This window comes from Camponotus floridanus, unplaced genomic scaffold, assembly GCF_003227725.1.
Source record: "Camponotus floridanus strain SB8 unplaced genomic scaffold, Cflo_v7.5 scaffold134, whole genome shotgun sequence".
Lineage (NCBI taxonomy): Eukaryota > Metazoa > Arthropoda > Insecta > Hymenoptera > Formicidae > Camponotus > Camponotus floridanus.
Genome location: NW_020229253.1, coordinates 221,477 through 244,874, shown reverse-complemented (window position 1 = coordinate 244,874; position 23,398 = coordinate 221,477). Strand labels below are relative to the sequence as shown.

The following is a 23,398-nucleotide window of genomic DNA, read 5'->3' as shown; positions in this document are numbered from 1 at the left end:
AATTCTTGATTAAATTTTACACATCACTAAATATGGTTTTTGAGATCTATCGTCGCGACGTAATTTTACGTAGTATTTATCATATGTGAAATTAAGTATTAATCATATCAAATTATTTCTTAATGTACTTATAAAACCAATCGCGTTTAAAAAAGGAATTTGACGAAGCTTCTCGCCTCATTATTTTGTTTCGAATTCATTGCGCAAATGGTAATGAACCAAAACATGTAAAAATTAATGTGCCATATGTTGCAAAGATTGAACGTGCTATTATTATTAATTCGTTGCAAAATTTTATATATTATAGTTATACATATACGCGAAATATTAAATTAATTTAGAGAAGTAGTTTAAATTATTGATTTATTATACGCTTAAAAGCGGATATGACATCTCTCAGTCTTCTTTTTCTTTTCAAATTATTATATATTTTCCATACACAGATTGCTCTTCTGTTTGGATTCGCAGCACTGTTAAAATCATCGATTGCAGCACCGGATAGTGCAGGAATAGTAGAAATGGAGAATGGATTGGCATATGGTAAGTCAGGCTTTTACTTCTCGATTTTAAACAAATTCAAAAGAAATATATAAATGTTAAATAAATATTAAATTTATTTCGGTATAAAAAGATTTTATATTTGTAACAATATTCTATATGTGTGCATTAGAAATATTTTTAAATTGATATCTCTAAAGAGAACAGAAACAAATTATTAGAAATATTTACAATCTATATTTTAATAATTACACACACATATTTTTAAATATTGTTAAATATATTTCTCAAGTAAAAAAATGAAATATATTTCTGCTGTTGTCTAATTTAGATCAGACTTCAACAGAAAGCAGCACCAGATTATTTGTAATTGAATTGCTTTACCTTTCATCTAATAAAAACAGTGGTATACTGGATATATGTAGCCACATCAAACAATTCTGTAAATTTATTTACTTGTTTTAAAAATATGAGCTTTTATTAAAAATATAAGCTATTTTGGAATGACATAATAATTGGCATTATTTTGCGCATTGTTCTTCAAATTGTATAACAAATGTACATGCAATTATTTACTCGTCTTGCAAAATTAATTCAACAAGCTAAATGATTTTCTAGGCTGATATTGGAAAAATTACTTTGCATATTTTTGAGAATCTTTTGAATTATAATGATTTTATATCTTTTTCTCACAAAATATCTGTTAAAGAAATTTATTATTTAAAATTTAGATCCGCAATCAATAAAGATTTATAATTTACAATTAAAAGTAAAAGTAAATTTAATAAATATCAAATTAATTTACAATATCAAATTAATTTTATAATATCAATTTCTAAAATTATTAATTTGTGAAAATAATATGCATTTATTGATAACACATACATTAAATTGGAGCTTTAAAATCTTAATTTCACACAAAATTAACTGTTTTATCATATTTAATCATAGTAATATTTAATTATCTTAAAACATATTTTCGCATATTTAATATAATATCTGAAATAATAAAATAATATCTGAACAATAAATATTTTTATTAAATAAATATAAAAGAAGAAAAAAACAAGACATGAAAAAAATGTAAATAAAATAACCACAATTGTGCAATTTTTTATTTACATTATAAATGCAACAGTGATGAATCATTTAATATAATGAGTACTGATTGTATCATTCAACAGGTGGGATTCCGTACGGAAGTGTAAGTGGCATGCTCGCGAAATATCCGGGATACGGGCAGATTAACGCACAGTTTCAAGCCAGACAATTAGACATTTTAACTAGTACTCAACGACCGATAATTATCACGCCGAATCTCCGAGCTACACGACTGGTGGGAATTTCACCTCGCCCCATACAAATCTACAATCTTCGTGGAGTCATCGCACCCGGAATTGTCGGCACAATTAGTCAAATTGGTTATTAATCCGTTTCACTGTTCCGTCAACCTCACTATAATCATCAGACATTCGGATAAATTAGTCGATCGAGCTTTCGTCTTCTCGCTATGATTTTTTTCAAGAACCCATGTCAAACCGTTCAAGATTGCCATCGTAAACTTACGTTCTTACGACATTATCTATTAGTAATTATAACTATAAAATAAAAATTTCTATTGACTGCGATGAATCACTATTAATATATTATACTAGTTGAACAGTTTACACGTAATTATCATGTATTGTGAATATAATAATATTCATTATTTAAGAATATGTTTCTTAAGTTTTTTAATTGGAGATTGAAACGTTGAAATGACATATTTTATACATACAATATATACATCATTTTGCATCTATGTGTGCCATCATTTTCATTATCGTATTATTTATTGTATATTTATAACATTATTTATATTTATAACATTCATAGTACAAAAATATAAAAATATATGCTTGTGTTTGAAATGTTGTATTATTATTAATTTAATTATGAATTTTAAATAATAATTAAATTATGTCAATCTTGATAAATATCAAAATTGCGAACATATTATTTACTTATAAAATCAATAATATTTAGAACTTTCTCAATCTAGATAATTGAGAAATAAAGAATAAAATTTTATAAATCCTGATGTTTGAATTGAGGGTAAAGACACCCTGATGATTGAGGATAAAGACATTTAAGGAGAGAAAGTATAAATGACATCGAGCACGACGTCTGTTTCTTAGTAGTCACGAGTCGCACGCACGATGCATCACGCGTCGCACGTGAGTATACAAAAAATCGTTTCATATAGAAAAAATCATTTCATTGCAGGGAACAAATAACGAAATCGTATAACGAAATATCATAATGATTCATTATAACGCGATAAATCATAAATGTCAGAGATTTTCCGAACAGATATGTGTGAAGTGTTACAAATTACGGAATATTTATCTTATGATTTACATTATCTGAATACGCGAGTCATTATCCCAGTGTTGCGAAAATTCACAACAGATCGGTCTTTTGATTGTAAATTGTGAAAGTTAATCTCAGCGTAATTTAATAAACAAATAAATGAGTAAATTTATAACATCGCGAGTATATTATTATGAGTATGTTTTTACTTTATTCTTTCAATATTCGTCTCTAATATTGCAGGATATATGTGTAATTGATATATTTTGTAATCGTTGCAAAATAATGAAGTTTTAAATTCAACTTTATTGTTTGTATATTAAACTGTCAAAAATTATTATTAATTTATTTATTTGCATGTAAGTCAAAAATAATTTATTTGCATATAAGTATGTAGATTTATTTAGGTCATGTAAAAAGAGCTAGTATGCAAATTACTTCTTTAAGATGCGAAAAGAACTACACTTTCATCATTCACATTAAGCCCGGTAGGTAACGTACGTTTCGTAATTTGATTATTCTCGTCTTGATTAAATTTAAGAAACTTAAATAAATTACACCGAGTTTATAAATAAATTACACAAAAGAACTTAATAATGTATCAAAAATATTATAGCAATATATAATTTTATGAAAATATAAAAGGTAGAGATTTAATATCCAATCAATTTAATATCAAATCACGATAATGTGTGATTAATATTGTACCAAAAAATGGAAATAAACGTGCGAAAATTTTGTGAATAAATACATATCCATAAATGAGGATTTAATTTCCTTTCGCGCTGGAGAAGCAAATTATTTTTCCATTACAAACTCATCAATTACATTTTGTAAAATTTCTAATATTTTATTTTATATGATTATGTGCGATATTATTTCATTGCAAAATTATATTACTAATATATACTGATATTATGATACTAATATATACTGAGTTTTTTTCATATATCTTTTTTTAATAGAGTATACTTTTTATTTAATTAGATTCTTTTAATTTATTGAAAATTTCATTTTTTTGATTAAATTCTATAAGAATATATAAAGAAAGAGTAGTATAAAAAAGAATATAACTTAGAAAGTATAAGTACTTTATGACTTAGAAAGTATGAGTTCTTTATGATGTAAATTTTTATATTAATGTTATAGTATGTCGGAAGTCGTGTCATTCACTTTTGCGCGAATACTTACATTAAAAAACATTTTCAAATTATACCCTGATAACTAAGTATTTTATAAAGTATAGGATAATATAGGCAATGAACACATTCATACATAATATAAATGCATAACAATGTGCCTTCTTTTATAGAGTCTTATATAAATCAGAAGAAAATCTCCAATTACAAGTTCCGTTGTTGAATTTCTCTTCTTCGGGGAATTTTATAGTATTAAAAAATTAAAATACATTGAAATTAAGATTCATAAATCACTTTCTCGAAATTTCAACCGGAGAGAAGTTTTTCTTCATTTATGTCGCAAAAGTTACTTCTGCAAACTAACTTCACCGGAAGTCCCATATATTTATGAACAGCGTTTCCTCAATAGACATATCTCGTAAAAATACGATTGATGTAACTGGCATATGTACTGGTTCGATTCTATTATTATAAGAATCGAGTTCCGCACGATGTGTCGCGATAATAAGCGTGTCCAGGACTGATATTTTGCGCGATCGTGTATGTACGATGCTTTTCGTTGAGATTTTACACAACCGCTGTACCTGCTTTTGGAACGATTCGTTGATCATCGAATTTATACGCATACGCATCTTTTTTTACGCAATAACGAATAAAACATAATGCTATCGCATCGGTCACGCTACTCGTGTCACTATGCGTTATGTAGTTGCTCGTTATTTCTTTTGTAAAAAGTCTCTGACATCGGATTTCGTTTCTGTGCATAGTTGAAAATTATCTCATGCTTAAATATAACACATTAAAGAAAATAATCTTTTATTTATTTTAATATTTTATGTTTAATATTATATATATTATTTAAAAATAATTCTTATAACACTAATCTTACATTTAATATGTAATCGTTATTTTTATTTTTAATTGAAATATTTTGCAAAGCAATCGAACGATAAGAATTTACTTGTGGATTTTCGCTAAATATAAATCGATCAGTGAAAAAGTTATCGCTAAATATTTTCTATTATCTAAATATTCTAGAAAAAAAATACATCAATTTAATTATGCGATTATAGAAATTATTTATAAATAGATTATTAATATTGTAAAAAAGATAAATATCCGAAAATGCATATAAATTAAAACTTTTATTAAAGTATTTATTAATTTATTTATCTAACAATTTTATACAGTTGTATCATTGTATTGGATGCTATATCTTCTTTTGTTACAGATACTGATGCATTGCATCGCATTTTGGTGCGTGATAAACAGCGGTAGAACAGCAAGAAGTGCAGTCAGTAAGCATAATGCTTTTCGGGATTTATCACAAAATTATGTTTTCGTAAACATTATTTATTATGTACATACATATATCAAAATTCGGCTAAACAAATGAATGTGATGATCGATCATTAAAATATAGATTATAAAAAATACTTTCTGTTAAATTCTTTTGCAAAGAGTATATATAATAGAATTTAAAAAAGACGGAGAATCAAAATTTATTCTAACATATTTTCTTCAAATTCTGTTATAATTTTTATTCTAATTAACTCTCTCTTCAACGTAGGCCCAGATATACTAGCGAATTTCGCTAAGAATGTAGCCTCAGTGTTGTCGCCGGCGATATTGGGCGATATACAATTTCGCACCAATAGATCATCCTTTAAATCCAGTCCTACTAACTTAAATGACGATGATCTGGATTCACCTTCAATCGTGGACAACATAGTTGACAAAACGTCAAATGCACCCACGTATTATGGATCGCAGTCTTATCCCTACAACGATCTCTATGAGAATTCTCCCGCAAGACCTGATGGAAATTCCGAAGCAGACGAACCACTCGAAGGATTTGTACGAGATGAGCCCTATCTGCGCCAAGAGCAACCAAATTTTTACAGATCTTACGATTTCTCAGCGAACGACGATCTCGAAGTGACTCAAAAACCTGCTGATATCGAAAATATCGAGCCCCTTGGCAATATCGAGGAATCGTCCACCAATCTATATTCATCTTATCACGATGTTGGGTTTGACAAAGCAGCTTTCGGCCACGGACCCTTCCTAGCTAAATCCTACGCAGGCTTCCACGGATTCGAACCTTATGGACATTTTCACGGATATCATAATCATCATCATCATCAACATCCATATGGTGAACCGCCATCGGATACAAGCTCGGAGGAGAACAACGGAACTGATCATCGAGGTTACGGTCAGCCTTATGGCTATGGCAATCATGGCTATCATCCTTATTCTCCGTTTTCTTATGGTGGATACGGTAATCATGGTCCGTTTTACGGGCCCTATGGTAGAAATGGAAATAATTCTTCTGAAAACGGGCGGAACAGACATTACGGACCTTACTACGACGGTCCCGACTTCTACGGACCTCCGCGTTACGGCTACAATGGCCATAACAATGGCCACAACAATGGTAATAATAATAATAATAATAATAATAATAATAATAATAATAATAATAATAACAGACAAACTGAAGAGCCAGCCGAGAATGGCGATCAGAATAACACGACAAGAAATGGTTACCCGCATCCTTATGGACCTCCTTTGTTCAAGCCGCTCCTGGGAGCTTTTCATCTTCACGGCCTTCCGTCCCCTTTCAACCTGCTGCCCTACGACCACTTCCACGGAGTGCTCAAGGGCGGCCCTGTCGGGGTTGGCCACGTTGGCTATCCCATTTATGCCGGTCCTTATCCGATTGGCTTTCCATTCCATCCTTACGGGCCTTTCTTCCACGGTAAGAAATATCTACCGCCGAAAAGCAAGCCTTCCTCGGGCGAATCCGGCGAGTCAACGGAAGCACCAGCTGGAGAGCTTGCAGAAAATGAAAATCCCGAACGGATAATTGCACTTAATCAGGAAGAAATAGCGCCGGCTCCCACCTCGAATCGATACAACACACCGAAACAGAAAGGGCTGAAACGAATCAGTTTGGTTAATTTTGAGAACCGGAAGATCTGATCTCTGGAATTCTTTGAATTTGATAAAAAAAAAAATAAAATAAAATTATATTGTACTGGAAAATATATAAAGAAATTAAAAGAAATAAATAATATATAAGGAATTTAAAATTATCGTTCTTTTTTCTTAGGATAAGTTGTACACGAAATATACAGTTAGTAAAAAAAAAAAATAAAAAATTAGGAAAGATACAAAATATATAATTTTAACATTAAACAGAAATTATAAAATATGTACTTTAAACTGAAACTTCTTTCTTTTTAATTAAAATGTAAAGGAAAAAAAAGGAGATGTATTATAAATTTAAAAATATATTACAAGTAGTTTTCATATATTTTATTCTTCTTCTGTCAGATAAGTGATGCTTTAATGCTATTGTTATAATATTCGTCTCGTTAAAAAAATAAATTATAAAATTAATAACAAAATTGACACAGACAGAAAAATATTATGATTTTTATTTGCTATCGCATTGCATGATTTGTTTGAAGGAGAGAGAATTTGATAATTAACGGGCACACTAATTATGGACGCTACGCGACACGCACATTTATATTTATCATCGGTCTTCATTACAGTGTTTTCCCACAATTATGATATAGAAAATATTCTCATGATTATTGCTGGCCTTTATCTATGCAATTATTTCTTTGTCTCGACAATAATGTATAGGGCATGCATGGTCCAGTAATTTTCGTGGCCTCCATAACGATTTTGCATATGCGTAGCATTTACTGCGTATCATCAATGATATGAAACGTAATTATATAAGATATGCAAAATTAAAAATACTTAATTTGCAGACAATTATTTCTATGAAAAAAGCTGTTAACAAATTCTAAACGTTTATTTATTTAATTTTATTATCTTTAATTATAAAGACATAAATATAACAGAAGGTAAATACAATCATATAATTTTAAGACGTATTTTGTTTTAATATATTATTTTTATAATTACACAATTATTTTGATATTTGAAATTTATTTATAATTGATATTTAATTATTATAAATAGAAAATTTTAAAAATGTTTTTAATGTCTCCAAGAAGATTAAAACGTCATAAAATAAATTATTGTGACGCACAATTCAAGGTAAATACATAACAATTTATATAACGTGCAAAAAATTCTTCGCTTAGAATATCAATCGACACATTCGATCTCGTTTACTGGGAGCGGAAATAAGTTAACTCGATGTGGATAATCGACTGTGAAGGTAAAGATAACAAAAAAATATACAGATAAAAATGAAAGCAGTCATGAAATATTTTTATCAATGATGTTTCAATCAATTGAGATGTATATATCTATTATCTTTATTATTCTTGCAAAATCTGTATAACAATAAAATATGAAGAAATAAAAATATTATATCATAAATTATGAAATAAATCAGCGGAACAAATAATAGTTTTAAAAATTATTTAAAATTTTTATAATAGTATATATTAACAAATTCTTTTTTGTTACTGTATATATAAAATCTCAATGATTCTTATTTACTATTGAGAATATGCATTAAAAATATTTATCACATTTTTATTAGGTAATTTCTCCCAAAATATAATTTTTTAATACATATGTATTATAATATATATTTTCTGTTTATTTTATACGAGAATTATGCAAACCTTATATGATTTCCACGTATGATAAAGTGATGCATGTATTCAACTGAAACATGATTGATAAAATAGAATATATCTTTTAAATCTGATAAAAATAAACTAGTATATTTGCTGCAGCAGGATCCATGAAAAAAAATATGAAGGCTCTGTCGAATTAATTAATTTTCGATTTAGCAAATTCGGCTCATATATCTTGACTGTATGCCCCATTGCAATTAATAAATTATAATTTGAAGTCACTTTATATTTTAATTAGTTTTAAAGGATTACAAATAATATGATTTTTGTCTCGACATCAACTTTAAATGATTTAACCGAGCAAAGATTTCATATCTTAATTTTTCTCATTTTCCAATTCATTTTTTTGTAGATTGCAAGACCAAGAATATCATTACGAAATTGGCAAATCGGATACGTATATGTCATTGCGCGGGCACAATATATCAACATAATTTCATCAACTATACATTTTGTAACAGAATCTCAATTTGCGCAATTGCAGATCTCCCAATGTCTGTCACCTTTCTTTTTATTTCGGTTACGATACTCGAGAGCTTCTATTTTTCCATAGCACTCCGACCTACTGCTGGGATTTACCCTCGACGGATCCGGACATTACTGTCGACGATAAGCAATTAACGATTACATTATAGCGGCATTAAATATTGTAATTGACGATTGCGATGTATGATTTTCTGCCGTTAATGATAGGGTTACGGCGCCGTGGATACACGCGAGCAACCGCGTCGGGGAAGAAATTTGGATGTCAAGGCATCTTGTCGGGCGGGCACTCACGTGACTTCGTCACACGTTACCGTACATTGTTGTTTCATAATGCAAAGTCGCAACTCACATAATCTCAGGGTAACAATGTTTTCTATTAGCACAACAGGCGGAGGCCAATACGGGGCTCGGAAAAGTGTACCGCTCGTGGGGGGTCCACTGCCTCGCAAAGGGACTTCGTCTTTGTTATAAAAGAACCTGTATCGCAGAAACGATAGATAGTGGTGTTCGGCGACGATAGATGAGAAAAAAAGAGGTGCGATCGTTAACAAAGCGTCAGCTGGACTATATTTGCAATCACGAGAAAGAATGGCGTCTCTAAAGATTGTAAGTGCAAGAGAACTTGATTCGTGATTGATCTAGAAGTTAAGTATTACGGTTTTATTTAACACAAATCTCTTTTTTGCTCATTGAGAAATATTTTACACTAAAGTTTATATATAATACATATGTGAATATTTTAATTATAATTAATTTAATTATAATATAATTAAGTAAACTTACATTTTTATGAATTCTTAATATTATTATATGTATATTAGAATAAATTTCACATTGCATAAATATATTATCTATTATTGGTAATTAAAAAAGGCGAAATTCACTTTACTATATATTTCAATAGGATATAAATAGAATCTAAAAAAATACATTCTGAAATAATAAATTTTATTGCGTGATTATCGTGCCGTAAAGATATCTACGTTAAGCAATTCAACAATTAATTGTTACATGTAAGACTTGTTATCTATTATCTTTATCATAAAAAATATGTAGAAATGCGATGTTACATGCATTTAAAAATGTATCATATTTTAAAAGCTTATTTTCTATTTTTAAATTATTTTATCTATATATTTAAAAATTCTAATAAAAAATTGTTGTAAAACTTGGTTTTATCGCTTTTATTAGTAATTTTTATATCGATCTATTGCAAAGATAAAAAAATAAGCATATTACATGAATCTTATTTTTTTTATTTATGGTATTAAAAAAAATTCTTTAAATTATTATCTTAACAAAAGTTATACATATATATATTTGAAATTTACTTAATAAACCGACTTTTTTACTTGTTTTGATTTTGCAGTATATTGTTTTATTTTTGGCCATTGCAATCAGTGTGGCAGTTGCAAAACCAGGATATTTAGGCTACGGATATGGCTTCTATCCATACTCGTACGGTTATAGATATCCATTCTACGGCCATGGTTATGGCTATGGCCATGGTTATGGTCACGGATATGGTGGACATGGATATGGTCATGGTTATGGATATGGTATGATTTATAGTAAAATCTATACAATTTACAATATTATCGCAATCGCATGGCAGAAAAATTTTTTTTATCACTCTTGCGTATATTGTAATAATTTAATGTAACATTTTAATATCTAAGATGTAAATAATAATTTATTATTTATATATTATACAACACACACACAGTAATTTTTCTTTATTTAATTCTGAATATTTTAAATGTAAAAAATATACAAAAATATATTTGCAATAGCATATATTATATATGTACGTCAATGTATTCAGTTTATTAATTGCTAGTAGGATAAATAAATGACTTGTAATGATGCAATATTATTCAGGTTCTGTATGATCCAACAATTTTTTATTACACAAGTTTATATTACGCAAATTGTACAAAATAGCTTATATATGCACACTATGCATTCATGACAAAGAAATCATTTATGTTCAGAACGTGTACACACACATTTAACAAAGAAATCGTTCACACAAAAATATTAAAGTATTTCTTCATTGCTATTTAGGATATCCGTATGGCTACGGGCATTACGGTCATTATGGCTTTTATTAAGGACATAAAACGATGTCTTTCTTCTGGATTCCCTGGAACATCATCCGAAGAATGAGTTGAATTCAGAAACAATATTCTATCATATTCAATTTATCGCTTTTTCTCTATTATATATTTTTATCGTCAAGTCTGATTAAGCGCCAAGATTAATATAAGATTAATATGTCTGTAGAAAAAATTAAAAACAAAACTTCTTTTAAAGAATTATAAAATCCCATAACATGTTATATAAAACACTCATATGTCATATATATAAATATAATCCTATTATAAAATGTGAATATATCTTAAAGAAAATAAATTGTGCATTATTAAAAATTAAATTTTATCGTCAATAATGATAATTAATAATAGTTAATTAAATAACTATTATTATTACATTTTTAAGTGCTGTCAATAAAATAAATTAATAACTATTTAATACAATCGGTGAAAATTCATAATCAGTCGCTTTATTTTTATAAATACGAAAGATAGTAATTTCTTCGTCAACCACAAAAGTAGATGTATATTTATGCGAATGATTATGCAAAGCATGACAGGTGCGATTGATCATGAATTGTTTTTAGTGTACTCAAAGAGAAACACGCATTCACTTATGCAATTTTTATTGACATCGTGTCTTCCTAGAGTTTATTCTAGTTTCTACTTCTTAGTTTTTATTTTAGAATACGTACACTATAAGGATCTCTTTGTCTTTTTTATTATAGGTCAACTGTCACTTTCTACAACTTGTCTTGTTTTCTCTTTTTCCTCTTCCCTCTCTTCTTCTTCTAGTAAGATGTATTTCTAGTAAGATATTACAGCCATTTGTGTCGAAGACTGACTGTGTAACATCAAATGCTTCATGAAACCCATGCGGCTACATCTTTCAGATATTTCATTGAAAATACAAATCAAATTTCATGTTTGATGATTTTTTTTACGTGAATTATATCGCAATATTAAAAAATATTTATAATGCGAATTTAAAAAAATTCACATTGTGATACTGTTAACTATTTATAGCTCTGAATATTTAATATTTCATAATGTATTAATTAAATTATAAGTTCAAATATCAAGAGAATAAATATGACAAGGAGAAACTCGAGAGAAAAAGGATTAGAATTAAATTAAAGAAAATTAAAATTTTGCTCTTATTTGCCAATTTTGACCTAATTTCTACTTATTTATTTTTTAACGATTAATTTTATTTATTTATTAATTATATTTATTAACTATATTTATTAACTAATTTTTAAAATTCAAGAAACAGAACAATTTGCATTTATTTCATAGTGTGTTAAATATTTTATATAATAGATATATTGATTATAAATAACAGATTAATTATTACACTTTCGTGACGTAGGTATAGCGCTACTAGTATTTAGCTGCCATCACCTTGTTATTCGTAATGACGTTGGAACAAGAGAATAATAACATGAAACGCTCTATTGAACTCATTTTTTAAATGCAATCGCGACCAAAAATTCATTTTTATAAATAATATGTAATTACATATATCATAATAATAGTTCTCAAAGCGTATATTTCGCATAATTTATTCAGTTAATCAAAGAAGAACTGCAGTGACAAAATTATAAATTATCATTTTGTTGAAATTATGGATTTTTTTTTATTTTTTTAAGAATATATATATATATATATATATATATATATTTAAAAAATAAAAAAAATTAAATATTATCCAAAAGAAACACGTAATATATCTATTTTTTGTAAAATATAAATAACTTATAAATTACTTACCGCATAGCTATCTCCGTTATTCCGTATGTCGATGCTTTTCTAAATCTCTTTTTCTTCTCTTGTTCATCCTTTGCTGTTTCTTCGTGACATTCATTCACTCACGAAAACATGATTAATCATATACGTAACGATCGCAAGACATGGCACTCCCGATCGCGGAACAAATGTACTAAATATGCACTTTATTATATCATAAGAGAGCATATTACGTTTCGATATTAATTGCGCTTGCGGTTTAGAAAGAGAATTCGATGGTACACGACATATTCCATATAGCTACTTTGCTGCTCGAGTGTCGCTATGAGAATGATAACAAGGTCGTGAATAACAAAGTCGTATGTAAATAATAGCGCGCTATACGTTACCAAGAACACCGTGTTATTCTCCATTTATTATCGAATTTACGTATTTTAACATATTATATATGTATACTTATACACGGAATGTTATAGAAAAATATTTTAGATTATAGATTAATTATTTATATTAAACGGTTGAGACGTATTTCGGAATTTTTCGTTATGTTAATTATTCAAACCTGTGATTTGATTGTTTTATACATATATTACACGTTTTTAATCCGAATTATATTTAATCATCGAAAAGTACAAAAATAAAACATTTTATTTTATGTGTAAAATATTTCAACACTTTTTAGTAGACACTCCGTCAAATTCCTTTTCTAGACGCGACCACGATCAGTATCGAAAACTATTTATTATAATAATATAATTAATTCTTTTTTATAAATAATGTATAACTAATACTTGTATATATTCGAGATGAACATTTTCGAAGCGCGTATTTCGCATAATTTATTCATTTAATTAAGTAAGAATCAGTAACAGAAATTTAAAATGATAAATTCGTTTCGATACAAAATTGACTTTTATGAGCAAAAATTATTTCTTTAATGATATTTAGAATCAAATATAATTCATCTGCGACACTATCGTTTTATTTTCCGATCATTTAAATATAATTCGTATTGAAAACGCACAGTAAAACAATCGAATTGTAGATGGAAATAATTAATATTATATAATGAAAGGCTTCGTGATACATTAATTCTTTAACAAATAATTATATAATTAATTTATATAATCTAAAATACTCTTCTATATTTTAATATTCTACGTATACATGTTAAAATACATGTTAACGTTGCTACGTATTCATGTTAAGATACGTAAAATTTTTCGATAACAAACGAGCAATAACACAACGTTCGGCTTTGGCGGCGTATGGCGTACTGTGTTTACATGTCACGGTCTTGGTCTTATTCGTACGGCGACGTTCGGTCAATAAGGTAGTGATGCGAAATAGTTCGTATATTGTCGAGAGTGAATTATTAATTCAAAAATATAAAATATAAATTAATAATTAAATAATTGATTACTGTATTATGACTTTCAATTATTTTCAATTATAAATCTTTTGATCTTATAATTTATGTTAATATTCGTATGTTATACATATATCAATATGAAGAATAAGCATTTGTAAGTAGCGCATAAATTGATGTAGAAATTGGACGAATCATTTTTTTCATGTTTCCTTAATTTGATAATAAAATGCTTCGTGTAATCATTCCGTGATCGGGAGTGTCGTGTAAAGGATCTCGCAATCGTTGCATATATGACTAATTTTATTATTAATCGTGTTTTCGGAAGTGAATGTGAATGCCACGAAGAAATAACAAAGGACAAACAAGAAGGAAAAGAATATCGAGAATAAAAAAGTATTGGACAACGTACGGAGCATCATTATGCGGTAAGTAATTTATAAATTATTTGTCATTTATATTACCTTCAGACATATTGTTTGCATTTATAACACGAGTATTTTTTCAAACTCGATTTATCAAAGGCGCACTTTATATATTATTGATATATCGTGATGAAAGCAAGCAACATCATTTGCATAAGAAGTAAATGTTTGCACATTACATACATGTATATTCTTAATTCTCAGCTATACAAAGTGATATTATAATTAATATATTAATATTATTTCACCACAATAATTTCTGTTCACATTTAAATTATATTGAAAATACGTTCTAACTTTATCTTCTAAAAATATTATTTGCAAATTTTTAAAATATATTTATAACTTTGTATAAATAATTAGTAAAGAATGGGATAAAATTTTAAATGCAATACTTTCTTAAATGAAATCTTATTAAAGTTACTGTTATTGGGAGCAATCAGGAAGATCGGGGATTCATTTCTTCCTGTAGCAGGACTTCTGACGTTTAATGAATCATTTAACTTTTCTTTGTGGATTGATTCCGCGGGGCCTGGAATAAAAATAAGATAAGTTGAAGTCACTTTCCATTTTTAGGATTGGTCTTCTCTCTCTGTCAGATATTAACCAGCGTGTCACTCGGCAGAGGGATTTTGATCTGGTTTTAATCGTTGGGTCAGTTATCCTTTATTGATCGTAGCAATAATACGATTATTTTATTTTTTTCTAATCTAATTATAAAGCTTATTTTATCCTGTTTGCATTTGTCCACAAAATAAATTGTATATCTTATTTTTGATCGCAAAATTTTTGCATAAAATGAATATTTAAAAATAAATTTAGGATTAAATTCTACATTTGATTTCTTATGCACATTATAACTGTAAATTATAAAATGCGCCTCTAAATGTTGGAATATTTTTATTATCATATAAAATGATAATAATTACATCGTACATATAATATTATATAAGTTATTTTGTATCTTCTTTTCAATTACATATTTTGTATTAAATTTTGCATAATATTTTGAATAAAATTTCCTAATACAATTTGCAATATATTTTCTATATTATAATTATAATGAAATATACATTTTTGTATTATGTTAAAATATATTATATTAAAAATTTTATTTATTACTATTTTGCATTTTATTTGTAAATTTGTATTGAAATAAAGTTCACAATTATAATAAAAATTTTGTTTTTTATATGGTTTTTTCTATAGTATTTCCATTTTAACAAAAGCATAAAAATAAAATTTTAGAGATACTTTGGAAGGGAAGAAGATACAAATATTTTAATGTCATCTTATTAAAAGTTTAATTAATAATTCATCATATGGCTATAAATAGTTGAAGGTCCTCTCTCATATCTTTGGTCGCCAAAAATGCATGATAATGATTTGAGTGTGTCCTTCGGAATTTCTGAACTCCAATGATTATAAGAATGTGGAAAATAATATTCTAAACGATGCATGATTATTCTTAAATGCATGTAATACATTATCAATGCATTTTAAATGATTTAGACATTTTCAGATGTATAATATACACATATACACACATAAATTTTTTTAATTAGCTCGAACATAAAGCATGTTTTTCAAGTTTGCAAGAATTATTTTCGATCAAGATGCGAGACTTTAACATTTATATAGCTTATAGTTGATGGAATAATGAGAGTCAAATCTATATTTAAATTCTTAGAAACTCGTAAAATTAATGTTTATAGACTCGCTACAAAATTAGTCGATAAAATCTATAGTTCATGGACGAAAATGAAAATTAGTCTAATCCAAAAACCGAGGTTATCATAATTAACTAATATAAAGATGTAAATTATGGGAATATATAACGTATCTGCTTGTCAATAAAATTTTATTAGAAGATAGAAAAATTTTTATTCTTTCGATTCTGTACTTATTAATAAGCTTATAAAGACACAAAAGCAATCAAAAAGAAGGTCTCAATTAAACTTAACAATTATAATTTTATTAACAATAATGATTTTTAAAATTATGTTAACATGGATTTGTTAGATCATATTAAACAATTAAAAATAATAAACTGTATTTATTGTAAATATCAAAATATTTTTTCGTGCATTTATTTAATTATTATTAATAAACTTCACATTTTCTACAATCATATTTGTCGTCTATCTGCTTTAAAAGTTTTATAGTTACATGTATATATATTTGTCTGATTCATGTTTTAAATAAAATAATATTTAAATAGTTTGCTTTATTAACTCTGTTTAATATGATTGCGCACATTTTTAATTTAACAAAAATGTTATAAAACTTGATAGAGGTACAACGCAATCGCGAGTAGTTTGGCGTTACGTCAGCTATCGTATGATAATCATCGACTTCTAAATTCATTCGTTGCTTAATTGTACAGGAATAAAATGAGGCTTGGTGTTGTTGGCATTTCAATATCCATATATTTATTTTTTGGCGAATTGCAATATAAATTTCAATACTTTTGTCTTTTTGTATAGAATATAAATAAGATGTAATAGATTATGACTATCATGACATTTGAACAAGTTTATTCATTTATTAATTGATTATTTGTTGATTATTAATTATTTATATTTTTAAATAGCGAGAAAAAGAGAAAGATATAGAAAAAGTAAGAACAATGGTTACATTATATTAAATTTTAAATAATATATATTTTGAATAATATAAAGTTGCAACATTTTACAATCATATCTTATTTATATTTTATACAAAAAGATAGAACTTATAGTACAATTCACCAAAAAATTTGATATATGTATACTATATATATATATATATATATATATATATATATATATATATATATATTGCTAATAGTGTAAGTTTTAAATATTTTTTTAAACTTTTAATTATGAAATAATCTACTAAAATAACATTATCGTAATATTTCAACGAGATACTATTCATAACGCCAAACTCACGTTTATCAAACTCACGTTTTTTTTTTAATGAAAGAAATTCATATGCACCATTTAGCGATGCAATCAAAATTCCTCTTTTTTTAATTGCGTGCAAGTCCTTGAACTCCCGTAATCATAATTTTCGAATATTTGTCAACGGCTCCTTTCCATGATCAGGAATAAATACGGAGTCCTTCGACTGTCGTCATTCAGCATCAATCTTCGGTTGGTTCGAAGTATTGGAATATCGTAGATAACTTTCTCACGAAATGCTTATTCTCATTCCCTCATTTTTTTCTCTATATTTCTCTTTCTCGCAATCTTATGTATATATGTGAAAGAAGAATTATAGCATCTTCCCGCAGATGTCTTGCCCTTGGTGATAATAATCACATTCGAATGTTTTCCCCACTAACTAGTAAAATAAATCCTATAAATTTCGGTAGTCTGTAGGTGAAGAAGTTATTTCTCGGGATACACTCCTGAGTGAAAAGCATGTATTCCCGTTTTAAAGTGTCCGTTTGTTTCGATCTTTTTCTTTAATGATTGTTGCGACAAAAAAAATGGTAAGTAGCAGTGTATCACAAATCATGGACTTAAAGTGACATGAGAGAAAATATATACGAACAATCGCGGAGATGGATAAACTTGAAAGAATTGCGAGTTCTTTTACTGTCGAAGAAAATACTTGAAAAGTGAAATAAGTGATCTTGTAGAGAATCATTTACTGTCGAAAGTCGAAGTCAAGAGATAAAATTTGTACAATTGTCATCATCGTTCGTCTTTTATATCCTGAGATTCTTAGAAATATTTACGTCCTTGTATACGAAACATATCATAATTAATAAAAATATAAAAACTAAAAGGAAAAGTGATGACATATTTGAAAAAATAGTAAAAATCAGACAATATTACATAAAAAGGAATTCATAAATATTGTATGGCTTGTCAATTTAATTTAATTTTATATATTTCAATTATAATTTCTCAAGTCTGTCATCTTTATTGTTTTATTCAAATATATTATTTTATTTAAATATATATAAATTTGCTAAGAAATATTATGGAAAATGATAATAAAATAATATCCTCGATTTTTATTCGACAAAAATCTTATGTAGCATAATTTTTTTTAATTCACAAAATTATAGTACAAGTTTTTTAGATTTTTTTATATTAAATTATAATTTAAAATTGTTTTCTTAAACTAAAATAAAATTTTATTATTTGTCTGCTTCGTGGCAGAATTTTTTTAATTGGATATTTCATCTTAAAGATATTCTATTAATTTTTAATTATAAACTTTTTTAATTTTTAAGAAAAAAGTTTTATGCTGCTTTTATTGTTATGTATATATTTTTTTAGGACATTTAAATATTTTAAGATTAGAATCTTATTATATGTGTCATGATAACGCATAAAATTTGCGATACAAATATCAAATGTACAAATCCAATGGAACACAATTTTTTCGCGGCAGTTAATAGAAAGACAACTTTTATAGAAATACAATTTTTGAAGAAGTTATAAATATTACAGATTACTATAACTCTATACTTATCTCGAAATTCTCCTCATTTAATGTATATTTTTTTTAAAATTGTCTTCTTATAGTAAAAAAAAAAATTTCTTATAAAAAATATTTGATTAATCAAATCGTTTTCGTATGTGAATAAAAAAAAGTAATAAGAGACTGAAAATTAAAAATTTGAAATAAATATGTCAAATTCTACTCTCAAAGATATAATTATAATTTAAAGATACTTATTTTTATTCACTAACTGTATTACGAATTTTTTTGTTATTATGAAATATAATTATTGATTAAAAGTACTTCAACATTATGTTAACTAGTAGATTAACAATTTTGCTTTATAATTAAGAAATAGAAGGAAGATCCTTTTTTTGTTTTGTAAATATATTTTACAAATAAAATTTTGATTGTGTAATACTATTTTAAAATGTAAAAAACAAGATATTTTTAATTATTAAATTCATTAAAAGAATAAATTATACTAGAAAGTTTATTTAAAAAAATATATGACTATCTATATATACATGTATTCTTTTTATGTAACAAAATTTTTAAGAAAAATAGCTTCTCCATATTTACCAATTTGTTTACAAAAATAATTAATTTTATAAAAATAATTTACAAAAATAGTTTACAAAAATAATTAATTTTATAAAAATAATTTAACTTATATCTCTTCTTTCACGAATACTAAATACGTTTTATGCAAATAAAATATTATCATCAATTTCCATTCGTATAACATTCATTTTACGATGTTGACTGATTCGTAAATTAATTCCAAAACAAGCTTGCATCGATGACGCAAATGCTGTCGTAGTTGGGAAAGATCATTAGTTAGGGATTTATATTTCGTCATATTTCTGCAATTTCCAGTTATTAAATTAATAAAATATCTATTTCTGCTTAATATATAAATTAAAATAGAAATACTTTCCTGATTAAATAATGCAATTACATTTCTATTAAACAAAAGTCAGTCGTGTAATTTTGTTCAATAAAAAATTATTCATCCATCAAACTGCTTGGTTCGCATATTAATAAAGATGTTAAAAATCTCGTAGCGTAATATAATTGCGTCTTTTCATTAATCTCAGATAAAGTGAATTACAATAAGTGTCTCATTGATTTGCGATCTTATGCAAATTAAATTAATAAAAATTATATCAAAAATAAAAAGAAATATATCATCAAAGATTGAAATTATATGATGGTAATATTTTGGCAATTTTATTATTATTAACTATTTTCACGCCCGTTTGCACAATAATTTGTTAATCAAATGTAACTTAGATATTTAATGAATAATTAAATCGGTTAGCATCGACAGGTAGGATTAATGAAATTCTCAATTGTTTTTCATCGACAATATATTCAATTAAAATTCTTATTTAAGTCTTTTGTACTAGGACTAAAAATAGGCACAAGATTAGAATTCAAATAATGTCTCATCCTTACAATTAATTAATATTGTTTAGTATGTATAAAAATTTTTTTTATTATCTTATTAATACTTATAAATGAAAGAAATATAATTTACGAAAAATGGTATTGTTGCATTGTCAAACGTTAATTAATAAATAAATAATACACTATATCACATTCGCGAATTTTTTATGCTCAACGTATTACGTAATATTTCGTGGCTGAGATGCGTTATGTAAAATTATTACGGATAAAAAGAAATCGTCGATGAGATTATTCCATAGAGATGATCTATTATCGCATATATGAATGATTAATTATTTTGAAACCAGAATAAAAATGTATTTTTATCATTTCAATCAATACATATTTCACATAGTAATTATCCAGAAAATTTTAATAGAAAAAGAGTTTAATAATTATTAATATAATGTTTAATAAATATTATTAATAAATATTTAATAATAGTATTTATATGATATTGAGTGCTGATTATATAAATATAATTATATAAATATAGTGCATATAAAATAATATATAACGTAAATAATATATAATATATAATATATAATATATAATATATAATATATAATAATATATAATATATAATATATAATAATATATAATAAAAAAATATATAACGTAAAAAAATACAATAAATTAATTATTTGGTCGATTATTATAATGTAAGTTATGTTACAGTGGAAATTGTTATGGGTGGCCATTTTAGTGGCCGTACTCTCTACGTATTATGCAAATGCAAATGAGAGAAGTAAACGAGTAATAAAGAATAATTATCAAATTCAAGATTTACAGCCACCAGTTGGTTTTTCATCGTAAGTATATTCAAACATCTAAAATTGAAACATTTTTGTATAATATGTATTAATTAAATTTATTTTTAAAATCATCTTATTCATAATCGTGATTAATTTATATAATAATAAATCATTATTTTTTATTAAGTATTATATGTTTGTAAGCTATATAATTACGTCAACAGAAAAAGACAAGATGCCATAGTAGTTGAGCCAGCCTTTTCGGGATATGAGTATATAACTCCAAAACCGGATGAATCGGAGGGCTACGTTTATACTCCAGGTGGATATGTTTACGAAACTCCAAATGTTGCATTTACTGTTACATCAACTACAACGACTACAACGAGAAAGTATGAATATATTTTATAACTTTAAATATTAATTATAATTACAATAAACATCACTATCATGTGTCATGTCTCTTTTCCGCGAATATTTTATACATAACTTTTAACTTTAATTGTAAAATTTTATGTATTCTTCAGTCAAATGAAAATCATTTTATCGCATTCCGATCATTTATCGTTCCAATGAAATCGATTATTCGATCACTTGTAACAACACGATCAAACATTCAATCATTTATAATGATTGAATACATCATTTATAATGATTGAATACATCATTTATAATGATTGAATACATCTATTTTATCATAACATGATTCACCTGTTTAATATACATTTTGCAGCTTATCTATCTTTTTATCAACGTTATCAATTCACTAATCTTAAGTATCATCATTTAAAAAGATTACCACTTGAATTATAAGTATAATAACTTTTATTGTCAGATCTACGCCAGGAACTACTTATTTACCGCCGAGGACTATACCACCTACGACTACAACTACAACTACAACTACACCACCCACAACTACAACCACCACTACGACTACAACTACTACCACACCCAAGCCGACCTACCTGCCCCCGTATGAGCGACATACATATCTTCCACCACCGACACCTGTGAGAGAGTACCTACCAGTACGGCCGACGCGAATACCATATCCAACACCTAGGTATACAGTGTTTCCAATACCAAAATCAAGTACAACGACATATAGGTCGACTGGCAAACCGGCTCCACCACCGACTATGCCGTCGACCACACCGAAGAGACCTCCGATAGGTTACGAGTACCTACCTCCCAAGGAATATCTGCCCGCCTTCACATACCCCAAATGAGAGTTGAAAATTTGAGGAGTATTATCGATCAGTGAAATGCACGAATCTTAAATATTAAAATAATATTAATATTAATAACAAGAATATTTCATTTAATGGCCAATGGCTGAGTCCAAACATAAAAAAAATAAAAATTTTTATAAAAAAAACTATTTGCATAGTTTTTCTGTTTTAACAACTGTTAAAATCTATTTTTCGATAATAATATAAATAAAAGCAAAATTATATATTTAATTCTTAATATATAAATAATATATAATCGAAAGAAAATTCACTTAAAATTAAAAAAACTTAAAAAATGAATAGACATAATAAAAAAATAAGTAGACATAAAATTAATAATAAATAAATTTCTAATACATCTATTACTATCTCTAAACATAATTTTTCAATGACAAGTTAATTATATCTAAAATTATATTTAAATTATATCTAAATATCTTTAACAATGAAATGATATTCTTGTGTGCATTTCAAATAAATTGGAAAATAGTTACATTAAACAAAAGATATAAACATTGTAATGATAGTATAGAATATATATAGAATATATGTACCCTGCAATATACAGTGTAAATAATATAGCTATCGAAACGCTGAATAATATAATACTTCAATGAAATTATGAAAATAAACTTATATTTTTTTATAATATTTATTAATTTATAACTAATAAGTAATAACAAATAAATGATGAAAGTAACGCCATTAATGTTTAAGATGCAAATTTTTGTTCCTTTTATCAATAGATTATAATATTTAGAT

General features: G+C 26.5%; 4 protein-coding genes across 4 annotated transcripts; all 4 read left to right on the top strand.

Annotated features, from left to right (window-relative positions):
- Window positions 1-432: 432 nt before the first annotated feature.
- On the top strand, window positions 433-2,119 carry LOC112637145. The gene is made up of 2 exons (XM_025406164.1): window positions 433-540; window positions 1,683-2,119. Exons 1-2 carry the CDS (start codon window positions 519-521, stop codon window positions 1,925-1,927), a joined length of 267 nt encoding a protein of 88 aa, XP_025261949.1. The 5' UTR covers window positions 433-518; the 3' UTR covers window positions 1,928-2,119.
- A 440-nt stretch (window positions 2,120-2,559) lies between these two features.
- Window positions 2,560-7,032, top strand: LOC105250323 (putative uncharacterized protein DDB_G0282499). Its single transcript, XM_011256346.3, has 3 exons — window positions 2,560-2,714; window positions 5,221-5,287; window positions 5,560-7,032. The coding sequence occupies exons 1-3, from the start codon at window positions 2,697-2,699 to the stop codon at window positions 6,975-6,977; spliced, it is 1,503 nt and encodes a 500-aa protein (XP_011254648.3). The 5' UTR covers window positions 2,560-2,696; the 3' UTR covers window positions 6,978-7,032.
- A 2,570-nt stretch (window positions 7,033-9,602) lies between these two features.
- On the top strand, window positions 9,603-11,395 carry LOC105250330 (keratin-associated protein 19-2-like). Its single transcript, XM_011256357.3, has 3 exons — window positions 9,603-9,718; window positions 10,482-10,671; window positions 11,180-11,395. The coding sequence occupies exons 1-3, from the start codon at window positions 9,701-9,703 to the stop codon at window positions 11,224-11,226; spliced, it is 255 nt and encodes an 84-aa protein (XP_011254659.1). The 5' UTR covers window positions 9,603-9,700; the 3' UTR covers window positions 11,227-11,395.
- Window positions 11,396-18,138: 6,743 nt separating this feature from the next.
- On the top strand, window positions 18,139-22,736 carry LOC105250425 (mucin-2). Its single transcript, XM_025406155.1, has 4 exons — window positions 18,139-18,229; window positions 21,325-21,458; window positions 21,626-21,793; window positions 22,237-22,736. The coding sequence occupies exons 1-4, from the start codon at window positions 18,206-18,208 to the stop codon at window positions 22,631-22,633; spliced, it is 723 nt and encodes a 240-aa protein (XP_025261940.1). The 5' UTR covers window positions 18,139-18,205; the 3' UTR covers window positions 22,634-22,736.
- Window positions 22,737-23,398: the final 662 nt, after the last annotated feature.